The 21,843-nt window shown below is 38.2% G+C and overlaps 1 protein-coding gene across 3 annotated transcripts in view; it reads right to left on the reverse strand.

Moving 5' to 3' along the window:
- The window catches only part of LOC122334066 (metabotropic glutamate receptor 7), a 152,855-nt gene that overhangs the window by 49,791 nt on the left and 81,221 nt on the right, over nt 1–21,843 (reverse strand). For 2 of the 3 annotated variants that reach the window (XM_043231978.1, XM_043231980.1), the window contains exons 5-6: nt 13,972–14,109; nt 4,952–5,152 (exon numbers count right to left, since the gene is read on the reverse strand). In XM_043231978.1, the coding sequence (XP_043087913.1) occupies nt 4,952–5,152; nt 13,972–14,109 (339 nt within the window). Of the gene's footprint in view, nt 1–1,381; nt 1,785–4,951; nt 5,153–13,971; nt 14,110–21,843 lie in introns of those variants that run through there. The other variant, XM_043231981.1, reaches the window with a different exon arrangement.

Here is a 21,843-nt window from a genome sequence, read left to right on the forward strand (position 1 = left end):
TCTCTCTCTCTCTCTCTCTCTCTCTCTCTCTCTCTCTCTCTCTCTCTCTCTCTCTCTCTCTCTCTCTCTCTCTCTCTCTCTCTCTCTCTCTCTCTCTCTCTCTCTCTCTCTCTCTCTCTCTCTCTCTCTCTCTCTCTCTCTCTCTCTCTCTCTCTCTCTCTCTCTCTCTCTCTCTCTCTCTCTCTCTCTCTCTCTCTCTCTCTCTCTCTCTCTCTCTCTCTCTCTCTCTCTCTCTCTCTCTCTCTCTCTCTCTCTCTCTCTCTCTCTCTCTCTCTCTCTCTCTCTCTCTCTCTCTCTCTCTCTCTCTCTCTCTCTCTCTCTCTCTCTCTCTCTCTCTCTCTCTCTCTCTCTCTCTCTCTCTCTCTCTCTCTCTCTCTCTCTCTCTCTCTCTGTCTCTCTCTCTCTCTCTCTCTCTCTCTCTCTCTCTCTCTCTCTCTCTCTCTCTCTCTCTCTCTCTCTCTCTCTCTCTCTCTCTCTCTCTCTCTCTCTCTCTCTCTCTCTCTCTCTCTCTCTCTCTCTCTCTCTCTCTCTCTCTCTCTCTCTCTCTCTCTCTCTCTCTCTCTCTCTCTCTCTCTCTCTCTCTCTCTCTCTCTCTCTCTCTCTCTCTCTCTCTCTCTCTCTCTCTCTCTCTCTCTCTCTCTCTCTCTCTCTCTCTCTCTCTCTCTCTCTCTCTCTGTCTCTCTCTCTCTCTCTCTCTCTCTCTCTCTCTCTCTCTCTCTCTCTCTCTCTCTCTCTCTCTCTCTCTCTCTCTCTCTCTCTCTCTCTCTCTCTCTCTCTCTCTCTCTCTCTCTCTCTCTCTCTCTCTCTCTCTCTCTCTCTCTCTCTCTCTCTCTCTCTCTCTCTCTCTCTCTCTCTCTCTCTCTCTCTCTCTCTCTCTCTCTCTCTCTCTCTCTCTCTCTCTCTCTCTCTCTCTCTCTCTCTCTCTCTCTCTCTCTCTCTCTCTCTCTCTCTCTCTCTCTCTCTCTCTCTCTCTCTCTCTCTCTCTCTCTCTCTCTCTCTCTCTCTCTCTCTCTCTCTCTCTCTCTCTCTCTCTCTCTCTCTCTCTCTCTCTCTCTCTCTCTCTCTCTCTCTCTCTCTCTCTCTCTCTCTCTCTCTCTCTCTCTCTCTCTCTCTCTCTCTCTCTCTCTCTCTCTCTCTCTCTCTCTCTCTCTCTCTCTCTCTCTCTCTCTCTCTCTCTCTCTCTCTCTCTCTCTCTCTGTCTCTCTCTCTCTCTGTCTCTCTCTCTCTCTCTCTCTCTCTCTCTGTCTCTCTCTCTCTCTCTCTCTCTCTCTCTCTCTCTCTCTCTCTGTCTCTCTCTCTCTCTCTCTCTCTCTCTGTCTCTCTGTCTCTGTCTCTCTGTCTCTCTCTCTCTTTTTTTGGAGTCACAATACATTTTTTATAATCTCACAATATTGTTTTATATGCATACTTTGCACTGTTACCTAACTACCTATCCATCCATTCATCCAGTGATGAAAATGTGCTTTCATTTTTTAATTTTTGATATCATAAAGGTCTTTAAAAACCCAGTAGCAAAATGTCCCAGTTATGTCACATCGCAGCAGTGAAGTCACCCGTTAAACTTCTAAGCTATACATTAATTGCACTGTAGATATTAGACGTGGACATGACCTTCTGAAGAGTATTAATTATTAGTACGCAAAGAAGCTTTGAATCTCTTTTTTTATGTTTTCGCTGGAGGAAACAGTTTTTGAACTCTTTGAAAAAACAGCAGAAGCGTCAGTCGCCCAACTTCAAGCAGTATACTCTCTCCTTTCCACCACAGTCCTCATCTTTTCCTGAGTCTGTGACAAGAGTTAACAAAAAACAGGACCATTTCATTAATAAGCGTGTCCTTAGATGTCATTAATAACATGCACTTTCAGCAGTATCTACTTTAAATTATTTCTTTATTTATTTTCACAGTATCAGCCTGCATAAATAAGTTTCATACTTTTAATACTTTTTTCTGAAAGTTGTATATATCAGTCTGTTTAAAGATCAGTATATTTCATTCAGAAATTGCTAGTAAAATTTTAAGAAACTTCTAAAATATCTTTAGCGTTTCTAAAGCATCATCCAATTTACCCTTTATAAAGGAAAATGAAGGTTGAGGCATTAAAAAGTGTTATTTTAATATTATTTATGCTACATACAATAGAATCCATCTGTGAATTTTAATATTTCATGAAGCTAAAGATGACTCATCAATTTCTGTCTTAATGCAAAATATGCATACATAAATGTTTTAACTGTCAAGTCAACAGTAGAACATTGCATTTCAAAATAAACTACGTCATGTGTGCATATACAACCTGAATATGATTATGAATTATATATGCATGCCGGAGGGAAGGTTTTCTTATTGTGCATGCAATGGAGATAAATTATGAATGCCGTACTAGTATTAGCGTGCTACAGTAAACAATATCAGACGGGTAGCAAAGGTTAGGCTAGCTTTTTTCTCTTCTTTTTGATGTTGAATTCTTTTTGCAAAATGTTTAAATTATTTATTTTAATATATAAATTAAAATGAAAAAATGAAAAACTAAAAGTAGGTGGCAGTAACTCACTGAATCATGCATTGAATCAGTTTGTTTAAACGGCTGATTCGTTTAGTAATGAAGCAAGCGACTCAGGGGTCACTGAGTCATTGACTCACTAGATTTGTTCAAAAGCAAAGATTCATTCAAAAACGAAACAGCGCTGTGTGAAAGATTAGATCGCTTTTTTTAACCTTTGTTCACAAAAAAGAGTGAATCTATTAGTCACTTAATATGAATTTTCGTATAAAAAAAAATAATGAATTCAATTCGATTTGCAAACTCTTAAAAAGCTGTTACTCTCTTTAGCTGATCGTGAAATGTTACCGGTTGTAAAACGACCCTCCGTTGTATATAATTTACTGTATTGTTATTATAATAGTATCTACATATAATACCTAAACTGAAAATTTTAACTGAGAAGGTGAATATATACTATTTCTTAAATTATTATCATTAATATTTTAGGTGCATGTTTACATTTACATACACATTGATATTATATTTAAACATTAGTTCCCTTAGTAGCAATTATAAATATGTTATTTAGTACAGATGATCAGATAAACAGAAACAAAAACATACAATAGCTTGTTTTTCATCATTAGAGCCGTCAGTATCTATTTATTTATTCGTTTTTTATGAACTAGCTTTGATGTATTTCCATAAACCGTTGTATGATGTTTGAACGTGGCTGTTTACTTTAAGAAAAGCTAATTATAAACAGCTGAGGTAATATCGCTTCGAGATGATTTAATGCTCTTTTATGGCATGGATTGGCTTGGGTGCTTATCATAAAAGACTTCAGAGATGGTAAACATCAGATAAAAAGCTTGTTATCAACAAAAGAAGACACGCTGCTGTTTGTCATTTCTGTACGTTTTTGTGATCTGTTAATATTAGGTACTTCACAAAACCGTGAACATATCTCTTACGAAACAAACGGCGGCAGATCTTTTTTTAAACGAACTTGAGAAAATCGATTGCTTACGGCTCCAAGAATATCGAAGTGATGCAATCTGCAAAACATTTCATTATAATAACAATGTGTGTCATTTTCTGTGTTATTCTTGAAATGATTAAATAATGAACGTTGTTTGGATGGCATGCTTAATTCTTGAAGGTTTCTTCGTTAACATTTAGCCACCTGGCTTTGTATTCTAGTAATTAAAAGCGAGTATTTTGTCGAGTCTGTTTTTAGTCTCGCTCGCCGAGCCTTAAGTTAGATCCTATATTTACCCCAAATAGTATTTTCTCATCATCACACAGACATCAAAGGTACGGTTGCACTTTGATCTAACAGTGCCCTGGTGCAGGACTACAAAAGTTTCACTTCATTAAGATGCATTAATGAGAGATTTCCTTTCTTCTTGGAAGTTTCCTATTTCAAAGGTCCAACACAAAGGCAGGTTTGGGATATGCGAGATATAAAGTATTTAGAAAGTTGGAGCCCCACGCAAGAAGAAGCAACAAAGAGCAATGCATGGTGTCTGTGTGTCCACTGGAACAGAAACCAGTCTGTAAAGTCTGTCAAAATACATTATTATTTAAACATAAATGCAAATGTGTATTTTTCTTGCTTAATCCAGTGTGTTTTCTTTGTAATTATTTGTGAAATTGCCTAGCGATTGTTTAACCACCATTGTTTTACAGTGTCGTTAAAAAATATTGTTTCCAAAGTGTACACTAAAATAGTGATTTTTACATTCATGTTGAAAACAATTCAAGCTATTAATTAAAAAGCTATAATAGTATGTAATGATTTCTTATAAATATTTTTGAATAAAAAATAAAGAGGTAAATAACGTATTACGTAATAACTTCAGTTGCACCACATGACATTTTACAACCATTTTATGTCTATAAAAATTCACATTTTTAAATATTTTTTTTAATGAAGGTCTGCAAGTGTCCTCTCTATATCACTTATTTATTTATTTATTTATTTATTTATCTATTTAGGTTGCACTACATGACATTTGGCAGACAAAAGATTTTCAAATACCAGTAAACATTTATTTTAATTCAAATTTTTAAAACTGATTTTATGCTTTTCTTTTGTATACCTTTATGGCCGAAAATATATATATATATTTTTTTTTTTTAAATGCTAAACTCTATACTAGTCACCATATCGACGAGTTGCATTTTTTTCAATTTCAGTATTGTAATCAATGCTACATATTTACATGAACTTACTACAGTAACAACCGTAAATTTAGCTTGATCGCAAGGATCTAACCCTGAATACAACAATGTAACAAATTCTAAATAATAAGTGCTTGTAATTAATTATTATTACTCAGTACTTGTTGTGTAATTACACTGTAGTAACAACGCCTCAATAAGAAAGTGTAGCCGAATTAATATCGGTAATACATTTAGTCTATATGGCATTTATCTGTTATTGTGAGCTTCGGTGGACTCACCGTTGAAGCTGACTGATCGAATGTACTTGAGGAGCTTCTTGCCACCGGCGTGCTCCATCTCCCCACAAATGCCCGACTGGTCGGGACAAAGGTCCTTCTGCATGTTGTGCAGGGCGTGAGCCATGGCGTACACCGCGTCTATCACAAACTGCACCTTCCCTTCCTGCTCGTATTTGGAGTCTGTTCCTATTCGCTCTTGCCCTGGAAGGAAGGAACAAACCAAAAAGTCAAAACAGAGTGAAGACTTTGTAGCGAGACATGCTCCTAAATGCTCTCATAGGAAAACATAAACACAAAGAAACAGAGTCGACTCGGGAAGCTTTTGAAGAAATATGTGAGGTAGAGCACCAAAACAACAAAACAAAGATTTGAAGCTATCACACGCTTTAGGAACGATCTTTCTTTTTGACAAATCTTGACAGATTTTGGACGCTATCTTTAACGCGTTGAAGAATGACTTCAGTCTCAGATTTTTTCACGTTTTTGCTTTCTTCAACTTAGCGGTTTATTCATTTCTTGAAAGCACTTTAATTGGCATTTAGCAATGTGAGTAGCTTGTAGTATAGCTCACTGCTGTTTTAGCAATTAGCTAGTAGCGTAAAAGCTACAGTGTTGACACATTCTCTACTGAAACAGGAAATTGGATGAGGCATACTGAATGACTTTTTAGAATAAGAAACCAAGGAGTGGTGTGTCGCCCTGAATAACGGCTTGCTAACCGCTAGCCACATTCACATTTAATTGGACAAAGAAATTGTCAACCACAAGTAGTTTTGTCAATATTTTAGCTTTGTTTTCCCAGAAGACTCATTTTAAAAGCACGCGTCTTCTAAAAGTGTCGAAATTTGTCGGCTAGGAATACATTAGCACGTAGATTAGCCCCAGCGCTAACAGACGTAGATTAATAGAGTCATTGTTCTGACAAATCTGTAGGAAATTTTTTGACTAAATGCTTTTTCTCTTCAGAAATGTCACTGAGTCGGGATAATTCATTATGTACTGAGGGAAAATGTATTCCGTACACATAAAATCAACCGAGCAGACTGAGGGGCTAAGCGCACCTTTACTTAAAGATGTCTTAATAATGACAGTGGTCAGACTTTAGCCTCACCTTAAGCTGCGAGGAAAAGCCGTGACAGTTCTATTAAGAGCCGCTATTCCACGATCCACCGGTGGAGGATCTCATGGGACGCCGATGGAGTTCATGCAATATTCTTAGCAATTTCTCTCCAATTAGCTCTGCTGTCGTCCAGATCTGACACCCACCCTTAGATGCCAGTCCTGGTTCCTCAGGGATGCTCTTATAGTCTGTCTTCCCACTATAACGGCTTTCATTAAACATACCACAGCTGGCTCAGTAGGCTTTTCTGTCCCATCAACCATGGCTAACTCAAATATGTGTATTTTTGAGACAGCTTAATCATAAATGGCCCAGTCCTATGAGGAAGGAACGGGTGACTCTAATAGTGCCTGACAGAACAGGAAAACTAGCTCTGAAAAATTTCAGCCCATCCAAAAGCGGCATTAGATCTTTTTCGCTGAGCTTGAAAAATGCCATCTGGGACTTGATTTTAATCTGGGATGAGTGGATCTCATAATTTAGATGATATTTACTTGCAGGATGATTGATTGACGTCTTGAAGACGTCCTTAGAGAACAAAAATCGTGGTATGTTACTTCTCGTTTCTTCTGCCTTTGACTTTGCATCTCAGAAAATTCACTAGTTATTTGCTGCGCTGTTGAGATGCTAATGCTACCATGCTAACCAAACCATTCTAAATTAAATTGCACATGTGTGCCCTAACCCTTGTGTCAAGACAGATTGGCTAGTTAAAGAAGTTTCTTGGCATCGAATTAGAGTGTTATGACTGTCATCTTGTCAGGGTCAGTCGAAAGCCTTGAGGGATTCAGATCAATAGACATCAATGACCCCGGGCAGTGGCAAAAAGCCCATTCTGCCATGAGGTTCGGACACACTGAAGGTCATAATGACCATTAGAAGATAATAAGCTGTTATTACGGTGACAGATATTTTGTTGAACAATGCTTCACAATTACACCTAGCTGCCATTGACTGGAAACCCTACCGAGCTGAGAAGCTTTTAGAAAATTATCTCTAGTATATCCTTGATTTTGTCATCACCAGGCCTCTGCTTTGTATTGACCAGAACTAAACTGCCGTACATTACAGTGATTATCACCAGCAGCTGTTTATCATTATCACTTGGTAAAAATTCACATGGCAAAGACGCTTTTTAGGTTTTAAAGTTTTAAAGGAACGGTTTATGAAAAATTTGCTGAAAAATTGCTTGCCCTCAAGTTATCTAAGATGTAAACGAGTGTGTTTATTCATGGGAAGAGATTTGGAGTAATGTGGCGTCACTTGTTCACCAGTGGATGCTCTGCAGTAAATGGGTGCCGTCAGAATGAGACTTCAAACAGCTGATAAAAACATCCCAATAATCCACAAGTAATCCACACCACTCCCACCAGTCAGCATCCTGTGAAGCAGAAAGCTGAGTGTCTGTAAGAAATTGAGATGTTTTTAACATCAAACTGGAGCTGAATATCCATAATACCATATACTCGTCTCATCTGAATCAGGAGAGAAATATGCACAAATCAAATAGCATTTGCAAGCAAAATGGTGTAAAACTGTTGGTGTCATTTGATGTGAGAAGACAACATAAGACTGATTATTTTCTGTACTTTTCTGGATTTGTTTCTCGTAAACATGCAGCTTTTTCACTTCACAAGACATTTATCGATGGATTGGAGTGGTGTGGATTTCTTGTGAATTACAGCAATGTTTAAATCAGCTCTCATTCTGACGGCACCCATTCACTGCAGAGGATCCATTCGTGAACGACTGATGTAATGCTACATTTCTCCAAATCTGTTCCAAAGCAAAAAAAAAATACTCATCTACATCTTGGGTGTCCTGAAGGTGAGCAAATTTGGTGCCAACAACAAACATGAACTTAGATCTTCAACAGAAGCCGGTTGCCCTGAATCATTGAAAATATGCTCTTGGCATTTTGACTTTCTTAAAAAAAATAAAAATAAATAATAATAATAATACCAAGGCATTTTAATCTACTTGATTCTCTTGTCTAAGTGGTAAGAACAGACTCCATTATGGAACGTAGATCTTGGCAGATGTTTAAGCTAATAGGAGTGCTAGTTTCCAACTTGCGTGAATGGGTTTCACCTGATCTGTATCAGCCATATGTTATTTAAACTGCAAATGTATTATCTGTCACTCTGATGGAAACATGCCAGGTGTTAATGCAGAATTAAACAAACCTTGTGTAAACAGCAAAGAACCCAAACTATCATGAACTTATAAATGTCACATTTCACTTCATAATAACACTGCATTGCATTTAACATTTTTACGTTTATTAAAATTCTGCATCTAAAGCCCAAAATATAGATCGTTTTGTAAACACACAACCATTCGAACTACATATATTCTTAATATGCGTGTAAAAACATAGTGTACAATGGGCTTTAAATGTAAAATAAGGCTTATTTCAGCTTATCATGCCACAAGCACATACAATGTGTAGAGATAAAAGTGGTTTAACTTTTTAAAGCTTATCTCAGGAATATTCAAACTAACATAAATACATCCTAAGAACATATTTTACAGGGTTCCCATTAATACACACTGCTGTGCAGTGAATGGGTGCCGTCAGAATGAAAGTACAAACACGTCCCTGTTCCACTGGTGAACAAGCGAGCTAAATTTGTCGAAACCGTTGTAGATTAGTTTGTTTGTTCGTCTTAAATGACCTTCGGGTGAGTACGTTTCCTGCAGATCTTCATTTTGTGTGTGAAATGTTCCTCTAGGAGAGAACTTCGGTTTGATCATTTCTCAAACGTTGTTACTTTTGAATGTTCTTTTCAGAGAATGCTGGGATTCTCTTGCATTCTAGCTGTTTTGGAATGCAAAGATGCATCCCGTGTGTTTGCCCCCCCGAGTCTGCGTCTGCAAACTCCGAAAAGAACGCCACCATTTTTAGTTCTCCGTGTGAGAGATAATTGAGAGATGCGGACCCACTGTGGCGCCAGCCTGAGGCAACTCTACCCACAATCCTTTATTCTAAAACAAACCGATGAAGCCATTCATGAGCGCAAACAGAGCGCCTCGCCATCCACCACTCCTTACGAAAGATTCCGTTTGATCTCCAAAATACCTATTAGGCATTTCAGAGATAATTAGGTAGCTTGATTCTGCTTAAGTAGGGGATAAAAGTTTTAAAAGGTACCGCGTCCCTTTCTAAAAAAGAGAAACCGTGACACCGCTGGTGGACTAAACTGAACCAGAACATCATTGCGGAGCTTTCCAAATCCCAGTAGTTACAGGTGTGAATAATAAACATAGTTCAGTCGAGAGAACAACGAAGCCTCGTATAGATTGATAGATCGATGGACGTATGGGCGGTTTCCTGCTTCTGATGTGCTAAGCAATGGCTGTCACTCTCATTACTATCAAGCTATAATTCTGCAAAACCCGCCGCTGAAAATGGAAGCGATCCTGGAGCATGTGCTACATAGATAAACACAGCATGTAATTATGGTGAATAGATGTCTGTGGGCTGATTGGCGCCTGCTGAAAGAGGTCAAAAAACGGAAAGGAACGAATCAGGGTGTCCTCGTTTTTCTCAGAACAGAACATCCTACACAAGAAGCGCTTGTTTGTTACCCATACAGCAAACGTGAGACCTGCACAAAGACCAAACAGACCAAACACCAATACGAAACCGATAAGTGAAATACTAATAAAGGCATTTCCAGTAAAGCTGCTTCGGGAACAGTTCGGATTGCGAAGAGCGCTATACAAATAAACGTGAATTGGAAAAAAATCGATGTCACATTACAAAAGTAAAGCGCGTTGACTTCGTAAAACTTTGACTAACTAAGAACAATAAAAAAGAAACAAAACTACATAAAAATGATACTTTATATATAAAAATGAATCCAATTCAAGTCATTACCATGATCTATATCAATAGGCACGTTTCCATTGTGGATTTGCGGAAATTAAGTGTTTCTTGGAGATTACAGTACACTGAAGAAAGATCGTTGAACTTTTTACATACGTCATGTGACCTGTGAATGCGGAAAAAAGTTTCCATTGCAGTTTTGTGAAATATTCCTTTTTTCGAATGGCCTGAAATGTTTTGCGATTATACGGGCATTTTTGCAAAATTTCCATTAAGTGTATTTTCAGTTTGCGATTTTAATTTGTACAATTTGAAGATGGAAACTTGCAAAAAGGCGCCAACATAAGACTGGTTCACGCACAGAACCCAGAGCTCTACAAAGTTCCAGAAGGAGAATTTAGTAAAAGGCTGCAAAAACTCAAGTGCATCATTCTCTCTGAACATTTCTACAGAAAATTCCTATAATGACAGCAGTTCCGCAGGCAGAATTCTGCAATTTTCCGTTTATGTTTTCTTTTGTGAGGGGACCGAGAAGCTGTCATTTTCATGAAGTGCCACTGCAAGTCCACATTCAAACACTCCAGTGCCCTGAGGACACTGAACTCTGGCTCTTCACTCCGAAAAAGGGCTTTAAACATATTCCCAATGTCATTCCGAAAGAGAGGAATGGGGGAAAACTGCAGGGCAAAACATGTTGTTCTTAAGGGATATTTCTGTCTTGTATTGCATTAATACATATCCAAACATAAGACATTTCCAAAAAAAGCAAAACAGCAGATATTAAAAATATAATACAATTATAATTGCAATATATAAATGCATAATTACACAAAAAATATTCAAAATAATGCATGTTAATGTGAATTCAAAAATCATCGGTGGCCCAATAAAATATTTTATTAAAATGTTTGATTTTTACGATGCAGGCATCCCAATGGAGTCCGCCGTGTTGAAATAGCATGACCTGCTAAATCTAATTGAATTTATGTCTAGACCCTATCGTGCAACACTTTTGCTTGCAGAAATTGTGAATTAATTGCCGTTTTGTACATGATATGATTTATACATTTCAATTAAAAAATATCTTGTTTTAAAGGCATTTAGGCGTTAGATGTTATTACAGGAAAACGAGATTAAAAATACTGCGCAGTTTGGTCTCTTGTCGCATTTTGGCACGAGGCACCGCAAACTGACAGTTGAGACTATTAATATTGCTGCTAACAATCTCATTACGCCTTTTTAATAGTGGCGGTGGCGACTGTGCCACACACGTAATGACCTGCGTACAGGAGCACATCAGAGAAACCCAAAAATTGATTACAAATTCACAGTGACGTTCCAATCCAGCCCTCTTTAATTGCATCTTCTTCTGTACAATCGTGATCCTGGACAACAGCCAACTACTCTCTTGCCGTTCCCATGTCATCCATCAGACCTGCCTCTCCTTTGCCCCCCAGCGCACACTGTTGTTCCAGAGACGACACCATGTGCTTTCTTTCTCATCACATACTCGGGCCCTTGATATCTGTAAATTGGCCCTCACACCGCCGGCGTCTCCGGGCGATGTAGACTGTTGTTGCCAGCTGTCGCTGACAGAAACTGCCACCACCTCCAGTTCTTGAATATCTCACCTTGTTGTCCAGAGACTCACAGAGCAGACAGGACACTCAATAAACGAGATTTCTCAATGGCCACATCTCGCAGAGACCATAAACTGGAGGGAAACAGTGTCTGGATCTACAGCTTTCGAATTGACTAAAGCACTATTTGGGCAAGTTACCAGAACCACAAATGGGGGGACAAAAAACCATTTAGTGATGCTTCATCCACACCACTAGGTGTCAGTATATATTTAAAAAAATATTAGTGCTATAAATAGAGTAAAATATTTTGTAAAACAAGTTTAAAGGCACTTTCACACCAAGAAGGATAACTATATAACAATTTCATTATTATTATTATTATTATTATTATTATAAATGTGCACTGTAAAAAAACAAAACGAAACAAAAAAAGTTCTGAAAATGATTCCAACAATACACATCGATATAATTGTGGTGCGGACTGTTAATTTTTTACATTTTTTACAATAATTTTAAAAATGATATCTTTATCATAGTTAACATCCTTTGTGTGAACTTAATTATCTCACAAAATTTCACTTTACAAGTAAAAATATCTCGTTTTGAAGATGTTTCTGTTTAGGAATAAATGTACAGGCATATTTCGTGATAAAAAAATAGGACTGTCAAGTATATTCTGCTGCTGTGTGAATGCCAGTGTAACGTGGAAGAACTTTTCACCATTTTTAAGATCCGCCATATTATCATTTCATCTGAAAAGCGAAACAATGGTTACGTTGCTTCTTTGGATTTCATCTTATTCTAGCCAAACTCTGGCCACTCAGCAAAGAAAGGTTGAGGAAGGCAAACAGCACCAGAATTGATATGATTGTCACATGCTTGGTTGGTGAAACATATACGAAAAAGTTAGCATGAGGGTCGCCAGGTCTACGAAACAAAACTTACTCCAAACATTTCCAACCAAAACCGTTTGGCGTGGTTTTCTCTTCCATCGCAATCACAAAATGACTAGGCTAATGTTTTTCAGTCAGTTCGTGCCATCTTTGTGCAACCTGCATCAGACGGTTTGTGAACAGACTGTGGGCGATCTGTGGGCGAGCCGGCAGTCCGTCTGAGGCTGGTGATATGTTACTACCAACTTGATATAAGGTGTAGGTGGCAGTCACATAGCTTCTACCAGATGTATGTTGGTCCAATGTGGTCTAAATAGCTAAAGACCTCAAGTACCATCTGGCGCACCTCATTTTAACCTGGTAGACTATTTTGGTTAAGCTTATTAGAGCTTAGACCACCTTGCTCTAGCAGTTGTGAATTAATAGCAGCTGAGAGTTTAAGCAACTGAAATTCAATTTTGCGCAATAAAGAGTTTTGGTACAGCATTGGGTCATCACTGTAAAATCTACCCTGAAGCAAATCCAGTTGCTGTACACTGTCCTCAGTTCTCCTATGTGACAGTCATTAGTCAATTAACTGAGTTGTCACCGTTTATATTGGTTCAAATATCAATAAATATCTCTGGACAAGCATCATATTCCTCAGAGAAATGTGAAGGGACAGATTACGCAATACAGAACAATTCTGGCTAACAATTTCTTTGTCATGCTTTTTATTTCGTTAGCACGTAGTCAATAGTATTGATTCCTACATTAATTACTCTAGATACTCTAGAGTGTTTACCCCTTGTGCTTTTATTGACTTCACCACAGGCTACAAGACAAAATACAGGCGTACACAATTTCAAAATGACTTAGAAATAGCACTTCAGTAATTATGCATATCATTGTTCTAATCTAATGTTCCACTTAATCCTGGATTATCGCATCCAAAGCTACACCTAAAATATTAAAGATAGAGGAAAACAACCTTGCATGCACACTTCTGGTATCCTGTTATGAATATTACCAAATGTTTGTTGACAATCTTGATGCACGTGTACTCTGTCTTGTAGCTGACTGGGAATTGGGAACCAGTCAGCCTGAACTAGCCATGATGAGCTGAGGGAACCTTATGTAATTGAGAGCTCTGCTACAGAGGAGCATGTGCTTTGTATTCAGAAATGCAGTGCTAATAAGCTGGAGTCAATGAGCCTGACAGGGTTCTTCAGGTTTAGCCAAAAAAAAAAAACCTAGGGGAACAGTGGTAACTTTCATACTTTTTTCAATCACTGCAGCAAATGTCTTAATATAGACTGGCAGGTTTATAATTCCTTGCTGAACAATCATGCTTGCTTCATTTTTGAACACTGTATCTGGTTACTAGCCGGTTTAAGCAGGTTATTAACTGGTCTAAGCTGGTCATTAGGCAGACAACCAGTTATCGAGAACCAGCTTGGACAGTAAAGTACTGATCAGCTAGTGGGTTGTTGTCGTTGCTAACTTCTTACTGCTAATTGCGCTAAAGATCACTGTGTTTAAAAGGCTTTTTCAGCTAGGGTTTCAGACCAAACGGCAAACTCACAGAAAGAATAGTGTGTGTTAATCTTTACCTGTGCACTTTCTGCTCGTGTCTTCTTTCTTGGAGGAACTCATAAGCTTGCAGTTGAAGTTCTCCTCCCAGAACTCAGCGAACCAGACGTTCCTTCTGTTGTTTTCCAGTGTTCGTGAAGTAAAGTAGGTGTCGAACCCTGAAAAGGACAACATAGTATCATTAGCGATAGCATCAGATAATCCGTAACAGTGCCTGAAAAGCAAAGTTCCTTTGTCTCGATTATTGCTACCCCACCAAAAAACAAGCTACAATCAGTGCCAAGTTTCCAACATATTTGCAATCAATAACTATTTTATGTTTTGATAAATCGGTGGCTAATTTATGTGAATTCTCATTCTCAATCAATTCACATTTGTATACAATAGGCATAGAAGAACATTAAAAAAGGTTGGTAATAAAATAGTTAGGTGACTACCAGGTAACTGCTCAGTTACCAACATTTACCCATTACCAATACTGATGTTTTTGTGTTATTGTTTCGAGTACATAACTAACGATAAGAACTTTGAACAAACATGTTATTAACATCATGTAAAGTTAATATAATATCTCAAATGAACATTTTTAGAGATTATCATCGTACGATCCACCTTGGCACATTTGTGTGGCAAAAGTTCTGCATCCCCTACAAAATCATTAGCAACCTTACTTGACATTCTTTGCATGAGGCAGCTTAGCATTTAATCAGACCGTTCGCCATCAGCAGACAAACAATAACATTTATCAATCCGGATCCTGAAGAGTCTTTTGAGTCTGTCCTTGTTGTCTGCCATCAAGGCTAATAACATGCCTCATCTAAATAGGTTTGTGGCGTAATGAGGCTTTCATCCACAGTGTAGCTACAAGGACAAAGGTCAGCAGAACATTTAATTTTGCCACAGGCAAAAGCTAACCTTACATAGTCATAGCTCGTTTAAACTTTGTTTGCTTCCATTCGGCAGACTGCAAAGGAAGTGAGTGCGGGTCTGTCTTGCCCACTAGAAAATAAGTGTTAAGAAAGAGATAAGGTGTTATCATTAAGCTGCTACACCAGAGCAGCCCTAAGCCAGTCAACAAATGCAGCTGAAGTCTTTAATGCACTCCTGGGCATTGCATACTCTCGAGTTAGAGCAAGCATTCAGCCTATCTGTGGCTCCCAAGCTGCATGCCCCGAGTTGGCATCTTGAGGGCAGAGAGTCTGGTGGCGAAGTCAGTCACTTCTCCTGTGATCGGGTGAATCAAGGTTTGCCCAGTATACTCAAAGTGCACGTAGAACAAGCAACTCACTTACACCGCCACAATTTTTTGAAGAGCTTACAGACTTCAGTCAGGTTAGCGCCATATTTAATTTCTGACAGGAATGAAAACGAAGCTGTGAAGGATAGAAGTACAGGGCGTTCAGTGGACTGCACTGCTGTTTAACAACATATCGATTGTTTAGCTGATGAAATATCTTTCTAAAAATAGCTTTCAGTAGACAAGAACTCCACTGAGCAATTTTTTAAGTTTTGAGTTGTGCAACCAGCATGATTTTTGGACCTTATATTTAGTGGATACCACTGTTCCACAGATTGAAAGTCTGCTGAGACTTGTTTTGAGAGAAGGTGTTTGGAGTCAGTAAATAAAATAATAGGATGAAATGGTGAAAAAAAAGCATTTGCGAGCCAGATTTACTCTCAAATTTCCCACATGTGCAGCAAAATTACAACAAAAATGTTTGAATTACAACAAAAACAGCTCTACAAATGATTTACACAGACATTTGTCTTGTTTTTCAAGCACTGAATACACAAAGAGAAAAGAGGAATGCAACCATTAGCTTGTTGCGAGCCAGATTTAAGCCCAGTTTTCCAACTTGAGCACCAATTTTGTGCAGTAACTGCTAGGATGTGGCTCTCTTTCATGAAACATGAGCAAAACAAATGTCTATACATTTAAATTCTTGCACAAACAGCTAACTTAAAATGCCCATGAAACAAGCTAATTGAGTTTTGCAATAAGAAAGTACTAAAAATTACTTACACAGTAGAGAAAAGAGAAAGGAAATGTAGCCAAAAACTGGTTGCAGGTCAGATTCAAACCCACTTTTTCCACATGAGCACCACGTATCTGCAGCAGCTGCTAGGATGTGGCTCAGTACACACAGTGAACCTCTTTAATAAAACATGAGGAAAACAAATGTCTACGCATGCATATATTTAGCAGAAATTCTTGCACAAACAACTGACTTAAAAATGCTTTACAAACAATTTGTGAGCTAATACAACTGCTAATTGCTAATGAATGCAATAGCGTGCCAATTTAATGAAATAATAACATTAACACAGAAAAAAAATATTTACACAAATTGATTCTTTTGAGAGAACAGAAGAATGAAAAGAGAAAGAGGGGGGATGTAACTTTGAACTGTTGCAAGCCAGAATCAAGCCCAAATTCCCACATGAGTACCACGAGCACTAAGCCACAGCTCCCACAGCGCACTGAGCTGCTTCTTCAGCACATCAGCAAAACAATTAGAACAATTAATTTCTGTTTGCAAATAGTTCATATAACATTGAAAATGTTGAGAATGTAAAAATAAATGCAAAACAATTGGAAACATTTATCGCATGTTTGTTTTGTTTACTAAAGATATATAATGCTGTAAGAGTCAGGTGGAACATCATCAGGAAATGTCGCAAGCCAGATTCGAACCTTTGTTGCCCGTGTGAGCACCACAGCTCAACACATCGACACATGTACAGAAGTCACGCACATATCCCATCCGTGAGACACAAGCAGCAATATGACTGTGTATATTCATAAAATCACTAATACATTAACCATCCCATTTCAGCACACCCAAAACAACCCCAAAAACATAAATAATCCCAATAAAATCCAAGCAGATCGAATTGCAAGCGGTTCGTAAAACCATCCTAACACAAAACTTTGCATCGTAAACGATTTTACGAACAAACTGCCATAAAATTTGTTCTGCTCATGTTTTATGAATAAACTACAGCTTTCGTAATCACTACAACATACTGACCTGAGCTCGAAAACTGTTCTGTGGCCTTAACGGCTAAATTATTCCTCAGGCTGATTGATGCATGTTTTCGGTTTATTTGTCAGATGACCTCGACCGAATGTGCTCTACACATCACTCCACAGGCTTACTCAACTCAGAAACGGATCCTCAGCAGGTTCGCGTGCTCGCTCATAAATTCTGCTAATTGCAGCTTATTTGTACACAAGCCTTGTACACAAGAAACTCCCAAAGGCCTGTCTGTGTCATTTTCTCCGTGTCTGGAGGACAAAGCTCCGAGCTTCACCTTTTGTTTAAAGCGTTCAGCAGCTGCTCGGTTTGCTAAGAGATTAGCGGGCAGCCCATCAACCTCCTCCATGGTGGGATTCAGGAACTGTCCTTGCTCTCCGGCGATGGCATTTGTTAAAATAAATATGAACAATGTACCTAAAGAAAGGCTTTTGACCTCACATTAGGCATGATTTGATTTGACACGAAGCTATTCAATAAAGCACTATGCATGGAAAAAAAGCAGTTTGCAGTCTTCCATTAAAGTCATCACATTCATTATTCATCAAACTAATTTATTTATATGGAGAGACCCAATAATATATGTTAAAATTACATAGGAAATCAGCATATCGCAATGATTTCTAAAAGATCATGTGGCACCGAAGACTGCAGTAACGGCGTAGAAAATTCGTAGATAATGACGTAGAAAATGACACTGATGACCTTTGTGAGGCTGTCCAGGTCCGAAGCCGGCATCTTCATCTATCTTTATAGTGGTTAGGTTCACATTCCTTTAAAATCTACTAAAAAACTCACTAAAAAAATCCATTCATGTCATGCAACAGGCAAGCGCTAATCCGCCAAAATGCAGATTTGTCGCGCAATAACTTCTTATGCAAATGACAAAATCCATTAGTTTAAATGCATTTATTAATTCATTTTAAATAAATCACAGTAAAATAGATTCGAATAAGTACATCGTGTGCATGTTTACTTTTATATACGCTTCTAATAATATATGATTAATGTATAGTATGTCATAAAAAAAACAATTCTGTAACTAATCGTTACTAATCGCAACCGACACGTACTTTAAACAAAAAAAAAACATAGCCAAAGCCAATTAGTACTACATTTTAAACAATAATAGGCCTTACCTTTGGCTAATAAATAACTACAGTTAAATATCTACTATTTGATAACTATTTAAATTACTATTTAAATATTATACATACGCTGACACCTAGTGTTGCGGAGGACGTATTATGCAAAAATCAGCCATTGATTAACCATATATGCAAACAAAATGTGTGTGTGTGAACATTTACTTGTAAATGTACAAGAAATAAATCATTATCGCGCAATAAACCCCAACAAGGTGATCAGTGTTAAGTGTTTCTGGAAATATAGTTAATTTATGAGAAGAGAGCAGACCTAGAGAGACTGTAGATCAATCGTGACACAAACTAGCACATATATATTTACTCCTCCCTAGGGCACACGTTTAAACCGAAAAGACTGAAGACCAGCAGGAGTTCCTTTAAAGCGCGTGTAGGCAGTCGCAATGTGTCTTTGCAGCTTTTCACCAGGCGTCGCCACGGAAGATTAATTCAGGCAGGCCTACGCCATTTCCTTCTGACTCCGCAACCCACGGCCAATCCATCGTCATGGGAACCGTGCGAGCGAATGGCAAGCTTTCCCCACACCCGTCCCGAACCGCTTTGCGAAGCTTTCACCCCGAGAAGCGTTCGGGCCAGAAATCCCAACTTGCGGCGTCAAGCCATGCGAGAAACCTCAGGTGACAATCGCTCGCGCCGCCGACGCTTCAAATAAAGTGCCCGAGTCTCGAGTGCCACGCTGGATCTGCGCCTCCCGCTGTGATTTTATGGACGGTCCGAGGTTAAACGTTGCTCGGAGCCTGTTTGGGGAGGGAAGGCGAACCGAACTGATCTTCAAATCAACAAGGATCACACTCCAAGCTGTCACTCCGCTTCGAGTGTCTCCGAGCGGCTGATATAACGGTGTTGGGGAGCGCAAGCGGCTAATGCACTCGCAATTTGTCTCCGTCTCCGTAGCGAGCTCCAGACAGATGGGGGCTGACAACTTCAGATCGATTCTGCTAAAACAAGTCATTGGGGGAGGTGGTGAGAAAACAGATAATAATTTAGATGAGCATCATGCTTGCATAATTTCTGCGGCCGGGAAAAAAGAAGGAATAAGCTTCTGTTTTCTCGCAAAACCGCTCGCTTACCAAATCATTTAAACGGAGTCGTTCACTGAAAAACAGCAAACTTTGAAGGACTTTTTTCTAAGCTAAAATGCTCTGTTCAGCACCAACTGTAGAAAAAACGCTGAATGCTTCCATTCTTTTAGTTTTATATTCAGAAACAGACCAGTTTTACATTTCTACCTTGTTTTGTCACTTTTTTTTATTATTGGCGTATTGATATTCCTCGCACATTTTGATTAGCATTTGTTCTAAGTGTTAAACTTCTCTGAGAATACATTTATTTTATTTATTAAAAAAATACAATTTGGGGTCAGTGGGATTTGCATTTATTTATCCCGCATAAATAAATGCACTTACATTTATTATTTACGATTTATTATGAGAAATTTGTTCAGCAAGGATGCATTACGTTTATCGATGTTTTACTTTTGCATTGCTACGATAACGTTTCTATTTTAAATCTTTGAAATAAACGTTTTCTCTTGAAATTCAATTGGTCACAAAAGACAGATTTTGCTGTCGCTTTTAGCACTGACAATAATAATAGTTACAAAAACGTAATCATAATGACTACTAATGCGATTACTTTCTTATGTATAAACATATTAAAAATGACGCTTGTGGTGAATTGATGTCAAAAGCATAATTTTGTTTATACGTTTATTTATCTTCATAGCTAATACTTGTTTATCCCTCCTCATTTGATTTAAAGCAAAACTAGTTTTCGGCATGAATTATTGAAACCTCGACTCTCTTAATTATTCAGTTTCAGCTGAAAATATATCACCCTGAGATTAAACACTAAACAGCCCTGCAGTAGCTTTAACTTATATAATACAATAAAACTGGGTCAGAAAATAACTCCCGTATCTATTATTTGTGGCATAAATCTTGCCGACCTCTCGCGGTTAAAGACCCCCCAAAAATCTATTTTTAATCCCGTGGCTTTCAGCTCATGCCGTTTTCAGCAGATATTCAAAACGTTGACAACATTATCGTTCAGAAGATTTACTTCTATTCGGAAAGTATATATACTTTATACATACATACATGCATGGGTCAAAGGTGAAACAAAAGGTTTAACCATAAAAACAGTAAGTCGAATAGCGCTTTAATTTGTTAAAGCAGTATTACTTTAAATAAAGCGGTAATTAAAGCGGTAAAATGCAACTATCCTAGTACTGTTTTTCTTATTTAAAAGGCATACAGTATGCTACCTTATTCTTTGTTTGAATTGTTTCCATAAATATTGTGCTACACTGAATGGCGGTTATATATGCTGTATATACATATATATATATATATATATATACACGCACACAGCATTGGGGCAAGTGTTCCTATCAAAGCAAGCATAATCGACAATAGCCCCGTCCTTTCAATCTCACTCTTGTAATGGCGGCGACGGTAAAAGGGTTGTCATTGTGAGTTTAGGGTCATAATCAGAAATCCCGGAGTGACAATTCCAGGCCCCCCTGCTGTTAGAGAGCCATCTACTACATAACACAATAAGCACCCAAACAAACAAACCCAGTCGGAGGTCACAGCAGAGGCCTGGGCACCAGCTGTGAGCCTAATGGCCAAATTAAAACTAAACCAAGAGACTGAAATGCCACATGATAAGGCAGAGAGGAACCGCTTTGTGCACAGTTTGATCCAATTACAGACTAGGCCAAGAATGTCAGCTTCCTGCTAGCTCGTATGCTAACGTCCGAGTAACAGCAGGTGGAGAAAGTTTGATATCTGAGAAGTTTGTTTCGTGTGGTGAGTCACGATTCAGCTTGCTCTGTTAATAATAGCACAGACGCTAACCTGGCGGTGATATGCAGAAGTTGTTACCGTAACACGCGGGAAGGATTCGTTTCTTCGTTTAAATCATGGCTACGTGCACAACAGCATTAATGCGATTTTGCTAAAATGACAAATGAGTAAAACATGGCCTCGATTAACTAAAACGGCAGAATGAATTAGAAAAAAGTACATAAATAAATAAATATTGCAATTAGAATAACTAGGCTATGATTTACCGAGACCGCAATTTACTAAAAAGGGAACGAATTAGCGAAACGTGGCCATGATTGACTAAATCAAATTACTAAACTAAAATATGCAAATATGGGAACTGTGTCGATTTACTAAAAGTTGGGTACGGATCGGTCAACTGTGTCGATTTATTAAAACAACGGAACGAATCAGTTAAACGCAACCATGAATCACTAAAGCGAAGAAACAAACAAGTGAAACTTGGCAACAATTTACTGAAACAAAAAAACGAAACGTGAAACGTGACCGCTGTTTAACATAATGATGAAAATGAGTTGCGTGACAACAATTTATTAAAACGTGGGAACGATTTGACTAAAATTATGAAACAAATTAGTGAAACGTGGCCCCGATTTACTAAAACAATGGTTAATCGTTGTGAATTTAATAAAATAAAGGGAACAAACTAGTGAAACATGACCACAACTTACTAAAATAAGGGAATGGATCGGTAATCGTGAGGAATTAATAAAACGCAACCGTGATATATTAAAACGAAGAAACTGATTAGTGAAACGTGACCACAATTTAGTGTAATTATTAAATAAATTTACTAAGATGATGAAACCGACCTGTGCTATGTGACCATGATTTAATAA

The sequence above is a fragment of the Puntigrus tetrazona genome, unplaced genomic scaffold, assembly GCF_018831695.1.
Source record: "Puntigrus tetrazona isolate hp1 unplaced genomic scaffold, ASM1883169v1 S000000472, whole genome shotgun sequence".
Classification (NCBI taxonomy): Eukaryota; Metazoa; Chordata; class Actinopteri; order Cypriniformes; family Cyprinidae; genus Puntigrus; species Puntigrus tetrazona.